Below are 15,844 nucleotides of genomic sequence, written 5' to 3' on the forward strand. Positions count from 1 at the left end.
TGTGATTGGTCAGATGCTGCCAAGGCCACTCCTTTCATATGAATGTTCTAAGAATCTGTCCAGATCATCAATCTTACTTTGGCTTGGATTTTCATTCATGTCCAAATAAACAAGCCCACTTAATAACAGATTTTATATAAAATAAATGAAAACGCATAACAAACCACATGCATACACACCCAGTATTGTGTTTATTATGTGATTTCAATTTCAAGTAGAATTTAAATCTAGTGTATTCCATTTATTACCAGTAAATCCCATTTAAATGACAGAATTACATATATTACACTTTCAGACATTACAGACATTGTGTTGTCTTTGAAGGATGGCCATTTCTTTTATGTAAGCCAAAACAATCCCCAATCTCGCCGCCACCACTAACACAGAATCTGCAGCTAATCTCACTCTTTGTTTAAAGTTATGAAAACATATGTCTAAATTAAACAACCAAATCTAGTGGAGTGTTAGGGGAATTTTTCAACATGCAGGCTTTTAGCTCTTAGTATTTTAAACAAAATATTAGCCTAAACCACTATCTTTTCTTAAACAATAATGTTTTGTAACAGAATAAAGCTCCTATAAAGTACATAAACTAGTTGCTATAAGACACTTTCTGGCCGAGAAGCCGGCAGCTTTTGTTGAGAAAGTCGATGCTATAATGGCATGAAAAAAAATCTGGCAAAACCAGTTTTGAATACAATGTTGCTTTGAAGTTCTAACTAATCTGTTGAGACGAGCTTTGAACTGAAGGTCGTGAATTGTCATAAATTGTTCTTGACATTACTTTAAAGCCTGTGCCTTTTGGTGAGTGCACAGGTATTATATATGTTAACATGCAACCCCTATCAGAACTAATCATTTTGCCTAGAGGACTAGACGACCAAGACACCACATATAGACTAATCACCTTAAAAAAAGAGATAATTAAGCAAGTCTGTCTTAAAGTCCCACCGTCATGGACCAATTGTAGAAAGGCTCTGCTGCTGCCGCCTAGTGAAGCCTTCATCCAAAATGAATTCTGACTCTACTGTCCACACTCAAAAAATATTAACAATGCAGTTCAAATCAAACGAGCATCTTCTAAATTCGTTTTTACCCATTCATGTTATTATCACATAAAGAATAACAGTAGAAGATACTCACTTAAATATTTGACTGCGTACAACTTCAAAGCTTCATAATAGCTATCAGTATTTGATGTCTGCCATCTTTTCAGATGAAAAGATGTTTTTAAGGGTTGTTTAGCAGTAGGGATGCACCGATACCGATACTGGTATCGGGTATTCGGGGCCGATACTGTAAAATGTGTGTGTACTCATACTTGTAAAAGTTAACCGATACCATGAACCGATACCAACTTATTTCATTAATCAGAGGGTGGCTTGTCATTTCTGTTGTAGTTTTTTAGATTGGCCACTAGGGGGCCAATTATTATTTTATTTATTATTTATTTTATAATTTTTTATATTTTATTATTTATTTAATAATAATTATTTTGTTTGTTTGTTTACAATATGGACACTCTGCAATAATTTAAAAGTTTATTTTATTCTCAAACCTAATTTGTATTTATTTTATTCCAAACAGAAGTGTTTATTTATTATTCTGAAAGCTCGAGACAGTGCCAATAGTTCAGTGATATTTTGTAAAATTACAATGTGGAGACTCTGCAATAATTTAACAGAAGTGCTTATTTTTCACTTGAAATTTTTTTGTGGTTATTTTTATTAAGATTTTATTTTTTATCGGCAGAGAATAAAATAAAACCTGTCTTCCAATTAATTGTATTTGTGTGTGTGTGTGTGTGTGTGTGTGTGTGTGTGTGTGTGTGTGTGTGTGTGTGTGTGTGTGGTAGAAGTATCGTTTTTTGTACTCTGTATCGGCAAGTACTCAGATCCAAGTATCGGTATCATATCGGTTTGAAAAAATTGGTATTGTTGCATCCCTATTTAGCAGCTTTTGATGCAATTTTGTTTTAAGACAGACTTTGAAGAAAGTGATCATGTGAAAGTGAGACAAACACAACTGTGAGTAAATACTGGGTTTAGTTCTCCCATTCTGAAGCTATGAGAACTTTGCGGTCTTCTGCTCTTCTGTTCTTCCCGTAGTAATGAGCCATAATGGCCAACAGCACCACTGACACTAAGAAGGCGCTGGCAAAGACTGCAGTGGAGATGTTGGAGCTGAAGATCTTCCTCATTTCCCAACCGTCCTCACTTGATTTTGTGCCTGGAGAAGCTGGTGGAGGACTCACTGAAAGACATCAATACATGGATAGTTGGACAAGCTGGCAAGTAAGGAGGCAGAGAGGCAATCAAACAGGTAGATTTATACATCCTGGATTAACCTTCTGGAAGCGTGCCGCTCCTTTCCATCAGAACATCCTGACTGTTCTCTGCTGTATCAGGCAAAGGCTGCCCAACAAACTGCAGAGGCCCCTGGGTAATGTAGTGTCTACCCGTCTCCCCGCTCAGGCCTCGCCTACGTCTGCGTGATGGATCCTTCAGACATCCCTGGGCACATCTGGAAAAGGGACTCTCAGGCTCACACAGGATTACAGAGCAAGTGATGTACACCTGTAATGTGGAAGAGTAAAGGCTTTGGAATAACAAGCACTTGTCTAACCACCAGTTACCCATCTTGAAATGCTTCCAGGTAGTCGCCACAACTTAAAAACTGCATGTACACTAATCAGGCGTAATATTATGACCACCTCCCTAATACTGTCTTTGTCCCCCTTTTGCTGCCAAAGCAGAACTGACCTGTACGGAAAGTTTTCATCACTCATCCAACTGTCTAATCAGTCTCACTGAACCCGAGGTTTCCAAGCATAATATTGTCTGGCGCAACACACTGCCTCTGCCTTGCCTTCTTCCCATAATGCATCCTGGTGCCAGGTGTTCCCCAGGTAGGTGAGGCACAGGCACCCGGTCGTCCACATGATGTGAACGTGTCATTCATCAGTCCAGGCCACCTTCTTCCATTGCTCCATGCCCATTCTTGGCACTTTCAGTGATGGACGGGGTTTAGCATGGGCACCCTGACTGATCAGATCCCCAATACTCAACAAACTGCCATGCACTGTGCACAGTGTTGGGGAGTAACGGAATACATGTGACGCCGTTACGTATTTAAAATACAAAATATGAGTAACTGTATTCCGTTACAGTTACCGTTTAAAAAGGTGGTATTTAGAATACAGTTACTTTGTTGAAATAAATGGATTACACGGCGGTACTTCCCTGTTTCATATTGAGGCGGGTCAGGACTGTTTGGGTTTTGTTTGACAGCTACGTTCTGTTGTTCCAGGTGGCAGCGTTACGGTTGCCATGGTTACAGGGTGACGCTCTCTCTCTCTGCGTGTTTCCTGGGTGAGAGAGGCCTTTTTGTTGTTGTTGTGCTAAGCTAACAGGCAGAATGCTACAGGTATAGCTCTAAAGAATGTAGCATCATGGGCAGTGTAGTCCGTGCTGCAGGGAGAATGGACTGCCATACACGTTATGTGTCTGTGAGCGAGGGAGGGAGAAAAAGGAAAAGTACGAGCTGTCATCGAGCAAAAACGGGAGCTGGAAGCATGTAAATATAATAATAACCACTGCAGCCAAGAAGAGTACACCGTGTTCGTGTTTTCCTCTGAAACAATATGTCCTGTTGGAGCAGCCTTTCAACGCCTCTGTCTCTGCTAGTAAAGTTGACCCAGACAACAAAGTAAAGCTAGTTTTCAGCTACGAGCCGACACAGGACCCACCGTATTAGCCAGAGGTCCCTTTACTACGGTTCGGAGCCGCGGACCTTCAGTAACAGTAATAAATCACAGCAATAGTACATTCATGTAGTTGTAAACAGCATGATAATATATTAAGTAATCCAAAGTATTCAGAATACGTTACTCTCATTGAGTATTTTGCACATTTTGGGGCATGTATTCTGTAATCTGTAATGGAATACATTATAAAAGTAACCTTCCCAACACTGACTGTGCACTCTGACTCCTTTTTTGACATTTTGTCTGTTTAATCAAACCAATAACTCAATAAGTACTGCAATTTTGGAAATGTTCTAGCCATCACAATTTGTCTAACTCGCTCAAATCCTTACACTTGAAGGCAAAATGTTCATTTGCTCCCAAATGTCTCAACAGATGGCATGAAGTGATACCAGTGTTGTTCACTTCACTTGTCAGTGGTAATTTTGTTATGTCTGATCGGTGTGTATATAGTTATTAGTCAAACCTGATCAAAAAAAAGTTAAAAAATGTTGCTGATTCTGTTCCAAAATAATTTTTCAAGCTTTTTCACACTTTGGAAATTGGATACAAAACAGCAGGAAAGCAGTGATATCAGGATTTTCTTTGTTCTGCATATACTCTTCAGTATATAACTGTGTGAGTAATATTTTTGTATAGGTTAGAGGTTTGTATTTGGTGCTATCTAAAGTTACCTGGTCATAGTTTCCAGTAAATTTAAAGGCTTGAACTCCGAAGTTGAATGCAGTTTTATCAGATGGGTAAATTGTTACCGTCTCGTCTTCTACACACCTGAAAGAAGGTTTAGGTCAATCGTATGAAGCAATGTAAATGGAAGATAACATTTAATAATTGTAAGTTGTAGTAATTAGTTTTGCTATTTAATGTAGCTAAAATACACTCCTCTGAAAATATTATCGACAATTTAGTTGTAAGGAATTTTAAGCATTTTTTAAATTTTACAGCACTTTTTTTGCATCAGCACTTACCCATTCCTGATGATGTAGTACGAGAGGCTGTTTTCAGGGTTGTTATCAGGAGTGGCTTTGCACGACTCAACAAACAACATCACGTTTGGTAATTCTGAACTAGCTTGGATGCCCATAAAAATAGTCTCCAGCAGCTTGACTTGTACTGGATAGGCACTGGCCTCCACTCTATTTGTAAAGCTGCTGTTGTGGAAAATTTCAAAAGTGTAGCCAAAGCTTCCGAAGTTGGACTCGGTGAAAATGTAGTCAGCGTTGTGGAGATTGTAGTAATTGGAGATGCTGATGGATTTGGGAAACTGGCATGAGAAACCGATTTTAACCGTCTTCCTTCGAGTTATAACCTCGTTAGCCAGCTCAAAGGAGTTGATCACATTCTTGAAAACGATATAATCACCTTTATCCTGTATTTAAGACAAACAAAGGAAAAGCAATTAGTTGCCGTGAGGATAATGAACAACGGTTGTGATGTTGTTCTGTTCAGTGTATCGAGCCGCAATATTCTTCTCGTTGCGACGTACAGTAACTGGCTTATTTTACAAACTCAATTTTTGCTTTTCATTAATGAAAAAAACATTTTATCTACAAAGAAACGTGAATGTTTTTCCAAACCTCAATTTCTGTCCCACAAGTGCTGAAGGACATTGCACCCATGATGTGAGTGCTGTTGGAGGTGAGCGAGCATGAAGGGTCGCTCAGCTTGAGAAAGTTCTCGTCAATGCCAGGCATGGAAGCTTTATCAAGGGCCACTGTCATCTTATTGGCTGAGCAATGAACCGTCGCCTTGCCTGTAAACATCACAATCTATATTAGCTACCTATTAGGAATAAAGTATTTTATCATACGATTACTAAATATTCATATTCAAAATCATTAAAAAATAAATAAAAAGCTATTATAAAAGAAGAAAACAAAGGAAAAAAGAAAACAGCAAATAAATGTTATAATTAAATTAAAAGCTACAAATAAATGTGAAAAAACCTGCAAAATAACAATATTAATTAGATAATAAAAATTAGATAATAAAACTGAAACATAACAAAGATAATATTGAAATCTAACTAAAACAAACGTGTACAGGAAATATCTTTGGGTTAATTTATGTCAGTTTGTGTAGAGAACTAGCAGAAAACCACTAAATTATACTGGACTGAAACCAAAATCTAAAATATCCAACATGTATGCATTTACATCTCAAACTGTGTTTAACGTTTACCTTATACTTGTAAAAGGGGTTTTTAAACGCATTTAATTACATTATTTAAAAGAATCTAAGAAATGAAACATTTTATTCTGTATATTTATAACCTCGATTTACAATTTAAAAAAGCCTAGGTGCTGTGTAACATGTAAACTGAAAACAGAAGGGAGTGATTTGCAAATCAAAAAAAATAATTCACATTGAAATATGTTACATGTTTAAACTGATCCACTATTTTAGGATCAAATATTAGCTTATACTGAATTTGATGGCAGCAAAACGCTAACGTTAATATTTATTGAAATATATTTATTCCTCCAGATATAAGAATGAATCTTTTCTTATGGACTCAAACACGTTTTGCTGAAAAACTGAATATGGAATATATATATATTAGCTGTATAATACCAGTAGGCCAGCTCTGATAGTAATTTGGTATGGTTTCGCGGGCCAAATGTAATTAGGCTGCGGGCCAAACTTGGCCAGAGTTTGACACCTATGTGTTAGAGTATCCGAGAAGTAAAGGCAGGGGATCACCAATGTGCACAAAAAGTTAGTCAACAATTCAATGATAATTTTCAGAATAACGTTATTATTTACAGTACATAATATTAAAAGATGAAAATAATCTGGATAAAACTCAGATTCTTGCTGAGATTTTGGAAGATTGTGATCTCTAAGCCCTCGGGGTAATATTACATTAAAAACAGGTTTTAGACCAGCACACGCGCCCACACAGATTACATGTTTTCCAGGTAAGGTCATATATATTTGAACAACACAGAGATTATGATGCATCCTGTATATATTACAACAGCAATGCTTTCATAGCAGAAGAGTTTGTGTGCTGAACTGGCCTGCCTGCAGTTACCAACTAAATACATTTGTTATAACAGGAAGTGAAACACACAACAAATGAGACTTGGGTCTGTTGTGCAGTTAGAATCATATATCAGAGAAGACTGGGACAACACTCCTAACGATCTTTGGGACTGTTAAAAAGGAGGAAATTCTACACAGACGTAAATATTGCCCTGTCCCAACTTTATTCATTCAAAATTATCTTATTTTACAGTATACCAAATCTTTTGGAAATCAGGTTGAATAAGAAAATGCAAACAAACAATTCATTTACTTATGTAATAGACATAAACAGAAGAAAAACACTGTTTTAAAAGTTGTATTTTTTTAAGAGAGTACTGTCACTTTAAGAGGTTTCGTGGGAAGCAACATAGAACCACAAGTAAACAAATGGCCAGCAGTGTTTGTGCTGTTGCCATGGCACTTAGTTATTACACGCACTGCTCATTTGTCAAGAGAGAGAGCAGGTGTTTACTAACCTTGTGTGGTAGATGCTTGGGTCACCAAGACAACAACACACCTCATCTCTGATTGGCTTAATGACAAAAAAAGAAAGAAAGAAGATATTTAAGTGAAAATATGGAAAGAGCAAGCTTAAATGTAATGTTGACTTGAAGACTGCTCATTATAGTGATCCAAATATCTAATCAACTTTTGACATCAACAGGAACTCAAAGCATTTATACATGTAGACGTGAAGACAGTCTGCTGAAGGATGACTGAACATGGCATGGCTGCTGATAACAGACGGACCAGTGTGAGTTTTCAGACATTGTTGATGTACGATGTGCTAACGCACAACAATCTCAAGGGTTTATAGGGAGTGGTCAGAAATGAGAAAATATCCAGTGAGCAGCAATGCTGGGCAGTTTTCAGGGAAGTGATCGATCTAGAGTTGTGACTGTTTTGATGAGTTGTAGATTCAAGTGAGAAGGGCATCAACATAGTAGCAAAATCCTTTGGTAGTAAAATATGTGTGGAAACAACAGCAGTGTGTGACAATGTGTAATATGTACGAGGAAATGTGCTGCTGATTTGAGAACTGCATCAAAGTGGTGAGAAGGACTTTCCTGCTGTGAGAAATGTGTCAAAGCAATCAAGAAAAACTGTAAGGTCCCACCACAGCACTTCAATGGAATAGTGGTCTGAACTACGATTCTTTCTTTTTCAGCCATTCTGCTGTAGTTTTGTCACTGTGCTTGGGATCATTGTGTTGTTTCACTCAGTTTTCACCAAGCTTTGATTGTCAGATTTGACTCTGGGACACTTTAACATACAAAGGAGTTCATGGTTGACTAAGACTGCAAGGTGCCCAGGTCCTGTGGCTACAAAACCAGCTTCAATCATCAGCTCTCCCCACTGTGCTTGATGGTTCTGAGGCACTTTTGCTAATATGCTGTGTTTGGATTTCAGCAAATCTCCACTTTAGTGTCATCTGTCTAGACGACACTGCTCCAGACGTTGTATGGCTTATTCACATACAACTTTGCAGCTGTGTTGCCAGTCCTTCCAAGCAAGCTATCATTTTTCACTCTGAGAATTGTCTGGCTTTGGGATGATTTTCCTTGGATATTTATTCCTGAGAAGATTGGCGTCTGTCTACCTTTTTTTCCCCTTGAGAATAATCTTTATTGTTTTAAAATGCTTGATTTTATATAAAGGCACTCACGTGTCATTTGTCTCTGCAGTGAAGCAGACTGGGACATATCTGTACAGGTCACTGAGCTGTGGTGTCCAGCTGAGAGTGACTTCTGCTTTTCCGAGCACATCGTCTTTGAACACTTTGGTCATGTTCTGGGGGCCACTGACCTGGAAGTCGTGGATGCTTTAGGGAAAGGAATAAACATTACACACACAAAATCCACAGAAATTCTCTGAGTATTATATCAACATTACAGGGTGTTTGTTTAGGGAAAGCTAGTGCCATAATTAATAATTTCAGCAAGTAAACACCTGGAATGGCGAGCTTCAGCTTCAGCATAAAGCTGGAATGTCTGGCCCACAGTGGCATGAAGAATATCACCGTGTGAAGGGGTTCTGTACAAGAATATGGGCTGCACATGACCGGCTTCACAGTTTGGTATTGGCAGGAGGACTAAAACACAAACAAGGCAGAAAGAATGTAAGTTTTGTTTCTATGAGACTTGACAGTTTCTGGTATTGTGCAGCCATACAATGGCCTCTCTGAGTTAGAGTTGGTTGGTCAGTCACCACATCACAATAAAACGTGAGACAGTCTCCAAGCTGCCAGTTAAGTCATAAATTATCCAGTCAGTTAACCTTACTTTGCTGATATTAATGACTCTTGCTTGTGTCAGCACCAACGTAAAGGAAACATATTTGAGTTTTTCAGAGACAAAGTGTAACTTAAGAAAAAAAATAGGTAATTTCTTTGTTTATTTAAATGTAACCCTTTAAAGCTCAGTGTGTCATATTTGACACGTGTTTTTGTGAGGTTTTAAGACTTTTACATCATCAGCGTGATTTGTTTTTTTACTTCTACTTTAAATTGCATGACACGTTTTTAAGCACTAAATGGCAAAAATATGGCTTATGTAGCAAATGTGATACAAATTAAAACTGATATATGTGCAGATTAAAATTTGATATATATTTTTATATATTTTGTCTAAAGATTCAACAAACACTTCATTATCAAAAACTTAAAGATTTCTGGCAGTTATTTCATGGTTCAGGTTTTAAAGCGTTCATTAGAAGCAACTTTGGAAGCTAAAGTAAACAAATGTATCCAAATACTGTACTTAAACTTCACTTGTCTTGAATATTTATTATACTATTATACTATTTTATATTAAACTGTATGCTCTTATATTCTTAGACTATTTAGTACATTTAATAAACAGGGTTAAATGATAGATTCGACTTGTTGCTGTTTTCAACTGAAAGATCAGAATACACCATGTGAGAAACTCTTATAACACAAATAAAAGATGATTCGAGGGGAGACTGGGACTCATTGTATTGAGTCATTATTTTTTTGGTTTTTATAATCACCAAACCACATAAAGTTTTAATGGTAATGTTTTAAAATACATTTTTCACATGACCTGGTGGAGTTTTTGTGATATTTATGACTTTGTTTATGATATTCCTCTTGTGTTTATATTCAGTATTTTTGGGGTGAGACGTTCATTATGTTTGTGTCACACTGACCATATACTTTTATGAATCACTTACCCTCAATTGAGAACTGCAGCTTTACTTTGCAGAGAGGAGGTGAGTTCATGCCAGAGGCCTCACGAAACACTGATGATCCGTCTGAGTAGGTCAAAGTGATGTTGTTGGTGGAGAAGTCCTCTAACAGCAACTCAAACACGTGGATTCCAGTCTCAATGTCACCTGTACTGGTCAGTATGCATGTGGTCTAAAGGGACACGAATAACAAACGGACATGACAGAGGTGCTGATTTCTCAGAGCTTATAAATCACATCAGTTTGGAACAGACGGGATTCCAAACATAGTTACTATGTCACCGTTTTGCTTTTGGTTTCCTTTCTTCTGTTTCATCTGGTCCAACTCCTAGTCACTCCTGTTTGCTGAATCACCTGATCTCCTGTGTGCCCTTGTCCTACCATCATTCGAGTACTTCAAACTAGAGATGGCACGATACCACTTTTTTATGTCCGATACCGATATCATAAATTTGGATATCTGCCGATACCGATATGAATCCGATATAGTGTTTTTTAATCAATAAAACTGTTTTTTAATATCTTGCTGCTTTTTGTATAAGTTCATACTCAAGTTTAAATAAACAACAACACTAAAGCTATTCTGTTATACCTGTATGTAAAAAATACACTGCGCCCAAAATATTTCATAGTTCAGCAAAACTGATCAATCTAATAAACTTAAACCTGCTCCATCCTCCCTATTCTGGTATTTTAAAGAGTACTTAGCAGAAATATTAAGCAACCTAACTAATAGGGTTGCAAACTCCAGCACAAAAAAAGGGAACCCCCCCCCCCCCCCCCCCCCACCTTATGATGCTTAATCAACGTAATCAACTTTAATTTGATGCAGTGTGAAAAAAAAATGCACAGAAATAAATTATTTTTCCAGAATAATTAAATAGATTCAACATCTTTGCAGACTTGCAGACTGCACAGATGGTATCTTCCCAAAGGAAAAAGCAGTATAGCTTACTAGGGTATATTAGACTTAACAGTTACTATATACAGTAATGGACTTCTATACATTTTACATCAGATTAAAACTTTGGTTTAAGATTCAGATAATTATTTATTAAAAGCTCGACATTTTAAATGAGAATAAGAAAGAAAAGTATGTCTTTGTGCCCCCTTTTCCCTGTTCATGCCCTATCGGCCCCCCTGGCTAAACTTTGCTAGATCCGCCCCTGCACAGTTACCAGCCGTCAGCTGCGTAGAAAAAGATCCTGGTGTAGAAAGTAATATTAAATAAATTCTAACAACAGCTTATCAAGCTTAAACGTGCTGCTGTTGTTCAGCCTCTGGTTTCCTCTTTCTGGTGAGAAGTGAGACAAAAACAAACAAGAGTGATGGACTCGACAGAAAAGCCGATCAGCTGATCATTAAGCAGTTTCACGATTGAAGTAGCAACAGGAGAGAGAGAGAGAGAGAGAGAGAGGCAGTCGCTCCATATATCGGTTGTTAAGCTTAACGTGGGAATGCTTTACAAACATTCAGAGATGAACTTACACACTTGCTTTACTTCTCTCTAGGATCACTACCTCAGAGATGAAATGCTGGTTTGGTAGCGAAGCTACAAATACACACAACCGCTCTATCAGGTGACCACACTGCTCCGACGTGCTACGGTTATGAGCCGAGTTGCAGCGTGTCGCAAGTTTTGTGAGGTGCTTTTTTGATATTTAATGGATCGGATTACATTTTTTATTTCTCTCCGATATCCGATCCAGTAATTTAGGTCATTATCGGACCGATACCGATACGTAATATCGGATGGGACCATCTCTACTTCAAAGTACTCATCTGTTTTGTATTTGGTCTGTTTTGTGTTTCTTTTCTTTTATCACTTGCCTGGTCGGCACAAATTCTATTCTACTTCTGCTAACTCATATGTGATTCCCCCCTTAGGTCCTTCAGATTATCAGTGCATAAACACACGCTTCTAATAAATCCAAAGGCATACTATTAGAGCTGATCTTATGCTTAAAGCATAACAATAATCTTCTTTTACACATTTTTAAAGTTTAAAAAAAAAGATTTCATTCTCTCTCTTTGCAAGTAAGCAAATGCAAATGATTGTAATGAGATTACAAGATGAGCTTAACGGAGATAGTTGGTTAAATTATTTGATTTTTTTTAATGGGTTTATTATAAATTTGTATCTATTACATCAACTATATTGTCAACATGCAGAACATACTGATCAATCAAAGCATTAAAACCACTGAAAGATAAATTATTGCTCATCTTGATGAATGCAATGGGAAACCTTACGTCCATTAAGTATGTTACCTTTATAAATACCCCGACCTAATCACTGTAGCTCACTGATTACAAATGCACTATGTACAAGTACATTTTTGTACATTTTGCACTGTGACAAAGAATAAACGGTGATAATACAACAGGACCCAGAGACTCTGCTGCCAGTGTCCTGGTGCCAGACACTAACTGACACCCATCTTTCCCATAAGAAAGGTTAACAGCTGCATAAAATCCGATGGTAAATGTCTGTTTTTCATAATAGCACTCGTCTTGTCTTACCGTCTTCCACAGTGCGAGCCGTATACACTCAGGCATTCACTTTATTCTTTGCAAGAATTTGATCATTCTCACATCCATACACAACAATGGATGCAACAGGGGAAAATATGTGTTTTGGCCTGATGAAACCAACATTTTGATTAATATATAGCTGTGCCTAAAATTAGTGGATTATAATGCTATAATGATTGTTACATCAGATGACCACATTGAAGGTCATTAGAGCCCCTGTTTGGTCTGGATTACCTCGTCTAGAGTGAAGTTTGTGGGACCAGATGTAGCAAAGCGACATTTCACTTCATCTCCATCTGGATCATGTGCAAGAATACGAATCCTGGAAAAACAGTTTTGAGGCACCCTGCAAGAACAGGCGTCATATTAGTACATATTACAGTAATTTAACAACTAATCATCGAGTGATGACGATTTTATGTTGAATCAAATAAGAAAAATGGCATGTACCGCAAAGAAGACACTGTTGTTGTTACGGGACAGCTGTTGACAGTGTGCGTATCAGATCGAGTTCCCAGGTCCAGCTCAGCATATGTTGTCCACTGGGTTTCCCCTTCAACATTAGACACCCAGCAGCAGCCAGAGTCCCTGAAAAGGAGGTGAAACATTTCATTGCTCGTAATTAAACTCGTCACTTGAACCAACAGTGGCTGCCATCTGAGAAGTGAAAAAACTGTCTGGTCTGGATTTTATACGCATCTTTGATAAGAGAGTATTTTGGTGGAGATACTCCTCGATGTCTACATCACTACAAGACATACTTGCATTTATTCGTGATTTGTTGGTGTTTCCAAAATATGAGGAGCTGATATGGAGCAGCTGTGTATCAGGTAGCAGAGCAGGTTGTCTACCAATCAGAAGGTCAGGTGATCCCCAGCTCCTTCTGTCCATGTGTTGAAGTGTCCTCGGGCAGAATTGTGAACCCGAAGCTGCCCTCGATGCATTCGTCGTAGTGTGAGTGAGCGTAAATGTGCTTAAGTATCGTTAAAAGCACCATCTAAATGTGTGTGTGTGAGAATAGAAAGGCACTAAACTAATCCCTTTACCATTCTGATCCTACAGTTAACACCCTGTTTTGTTCTTTTATTTGTTCCCACATAAGTGTTTCTCGTAAAAGGCTGGGCTGTCATACCAACAAAAATATTCCAGATGCCAAACTTGTGTTCTGTTCAAGTGTCCCAGCAAGCGTGGCAGTCAGCCAGCGTGGTGGAATGAGAAGCTGAATATCACTTCTCAAATCAACACTGACAGATACTGTGCTGTGGAAAATGCAGGGTGTGATGTGTACTTCCTTAAAAAGTGGCTCATACTTTCATTTTAAGCCTTTGTTTTTAGAGATTGTTTTTCAAAGTAAAGATCAATTCTGATCAGCCTGTAGAATAAATAATAGGGTAACAATTCAGAATGTATCGGCCAGTCCTCAGTACGAGTCCACTTACTACGGATCCCACTGCAAGTGGGCTGACTTTTCTCAACTTTTTAAGTTGTACTAGATCATGCTTGTTAAATACAATCTTCTCTTCAGTCTGTGAGATACGCCAGAGTAACTAGCAAACGATCAATCAGATAAGCTGTGTTATTGTGCCCTGGACTTACCTCAGAGAAAAGGAGGCATTATTAGTCAGGATGGTTGCTGTTGTGTGTCCTTCAGACTGGCACCAGCGGCCTTGGCCTGTGCTGTCCTGGTCTGTTTGCAGGACACTCGACTCGTTAAAGCCTGTACATACGCCACTATCACACGAGAAAGATGACTGATCCTGACAGTTACTTTTGCCATTCTGCCGGTGATAAAAGGTCACCTAGAGGGTTTAAAAAAAATAAGACATTTTCTGTGCACATTGTAAAAATCTGCATTGTTTGCATATTCAAATCAATACAGTTTCCCCCAAGTCTTTGAACAATTTTCTTTCATGATTTCAAACCAACTTTTGTGGGGCTGAAATCATAAATAACAACATCTCCCTAACCCCTGTTCCCCAAGTCGTCGTTGTTTCTTCATGCTTATAAATGTAGAAACTATAACATCTGTGAAAAGCTATTCTATAGTTGTACTTTGAAAGGACCAGATTTCTGTAGTTTTCAGAACAGAAATGTAAACATCAGATAAAACCAGGTTTAAACCTGTTGCTTCATTTCAGAGTCAAAGGTTTTAGTCAGGGGATTTTAGAGATCTCGTTTTATCTCTTCTTAATAAACAAAAAGCAAAAAGGAGAAGGAAAGTAAATGTGTTTCCTCCATGTTTTCAGCTCTGTGTTGCCTGATTAACTAATTAATAAAATTCCTAATTAAAAACAAAAATATACAATCTCATTTATTCTGTTTTTAACTGTTTCACTCTCTATATGTTGGTCTTCCTCCTGTCCTGTCTTAGATTAGAAATAGTTGTGTTTAATTACACGTGGTGATATCACAGAAGCCTAACTACAAAAATGAATGTGTCCAAACACAAGAAGTGACAGAAAATAAAGACAAATGAACCCACATTTCTTGTATATTTCTTTTAACAGATACAGAGATGGCACATTTTCATTACTATCCACCATTTGGGATTTCTGAAGTTTTTTACTCACAAAAATATTGAAAAGCTTTGAAATGACTGCACAACATGCATGAAAGTGTTAACTATTTTCTTCATCACAGTTTGGATTGTATGCAAGTGTTTTGCATTCCAATTAGGTTTCTTCAGAACTGGTGACGTGGCTGTATGGTTACTTAATTTTCTTTTTTAAAAAAGGATCTTTTTGCAAATCCCACTACTTTACAAATATGCATTATTACACTCCGTGTAAACTAATCTGTGTTGTGATCCATATTGCCCATCTTTCAATATCATGATAAATCTCAATATTAAAAGAATATAGTGAAAGTTTCAGCATATATTCTTATGTTGTATTACCTTAAATGTCCCATCCATTTCCTTCTCTGGAGCCATGAAACTAATGCTGTCTCCATAAAAGCTGAGAGTCGACCCAATCCCCAACAATGGGAACAGCAGCAGGAGAAATACACCTGCCTCCATGATGTCTGAAAGAATCTGTATGTGCAAAATCTTGTTCAGCCAGTTTCAATCCCTGGGACAGAAGAGGCGGGGAATGAACTAACAAGAATAACCTGATCTCATCACACCATCAGAAATGTTTTATGTGGTTGTATTATGTGAAAATAATTTTATATGCTAGAATGATGAAGACACAATCTGTATTTGACCCACTGGTCAAAATGATCAAGTCAAGTCATTTATTTTGCACTGTGCTGATTTTTATGATTGCATATTGTGTAATGTGATGATGACCAATCTATCTA

The 15,844-nt window shown here is 37.7% G+C and overlaps 1 protein-coding gene across 1 annotated transcript; it reads right to left on the reverse strand.

The window, feature by feature from the left end:
• Positions 1-168: 168 nt before the first annotated feature.
• On the reverse strand, positions 169-15,564 carry LOC102789475 (scavenger receptor cysteine-rich domain-containing protein DMBT1-like). The gene is made up of 13 exons (XM_087842666.1): positions 15,438-15,564; positions 14,138-14,340; positions 12,992-13,129; positions 12,776-12,887; positions 9,992-10,178; positions 8,747-8,888; positions 8,463-8,618; positions 7,273-7,328; positions 5,344-5,519; positions 4,735-5,135; positions 4,441-4,537; positions 2,348-2,576; positions 169-2,253 (listed from the first exon to the last, which is right to left on the reverse strand). Exons 1-13 carry the CDS (start codon positions 15,558-15,560, stop codon positions 2,045-2,047), a joined length of 2,229 nt encoding a protein of 742 aa, XP_087698792.1. The 5' UTR covers positions 15,561-15,564; the 3' UTR covers positions 169-2,044.
• Positions 15,565-15,844: the final 280 nt, after the last annotated feature.

This window comes from Neolamprologus brichardi, chromosome 1 (assembly GCF_056152115.1).
Source record: "Neolamprologus brichardi isolate AB-2024 chromosome 1, ASM5615211v1, whole genome shotgun sequence".
NCBI classification, from domain to species: domain Eukaryota; kingdom Metazoa; phylum Chordata; class Actinopteri; order Cichliformes; family Cichlidae; genus Neolamprologus; species Neolamprologus brichardi.

Bases quoted from the DNA above. Each gene is read 5' to 3' on its own strand.
- LOC102789475 (XM_087842666.1), bottom strand. From the start codon at position 15,560: ATGGAGGCAGGTGTATTTCTCCTGCTGCTGTTCCCATTGTTGGGGATT. The intron at 10,179-12,775 runs GTAATCCAGACC...GTGTCCCTTTAG, and splicing joins CAAACTTCACTCTAGACGAG to ACCACATGCATACTGACCAG. The intron at 2,577-4,440 runs GTAACTTTAGAT...TCCACATTACAG, and splicing joins TTACTGGAAACTATGACCAG to GTGTACATCACTTGCTCTGT.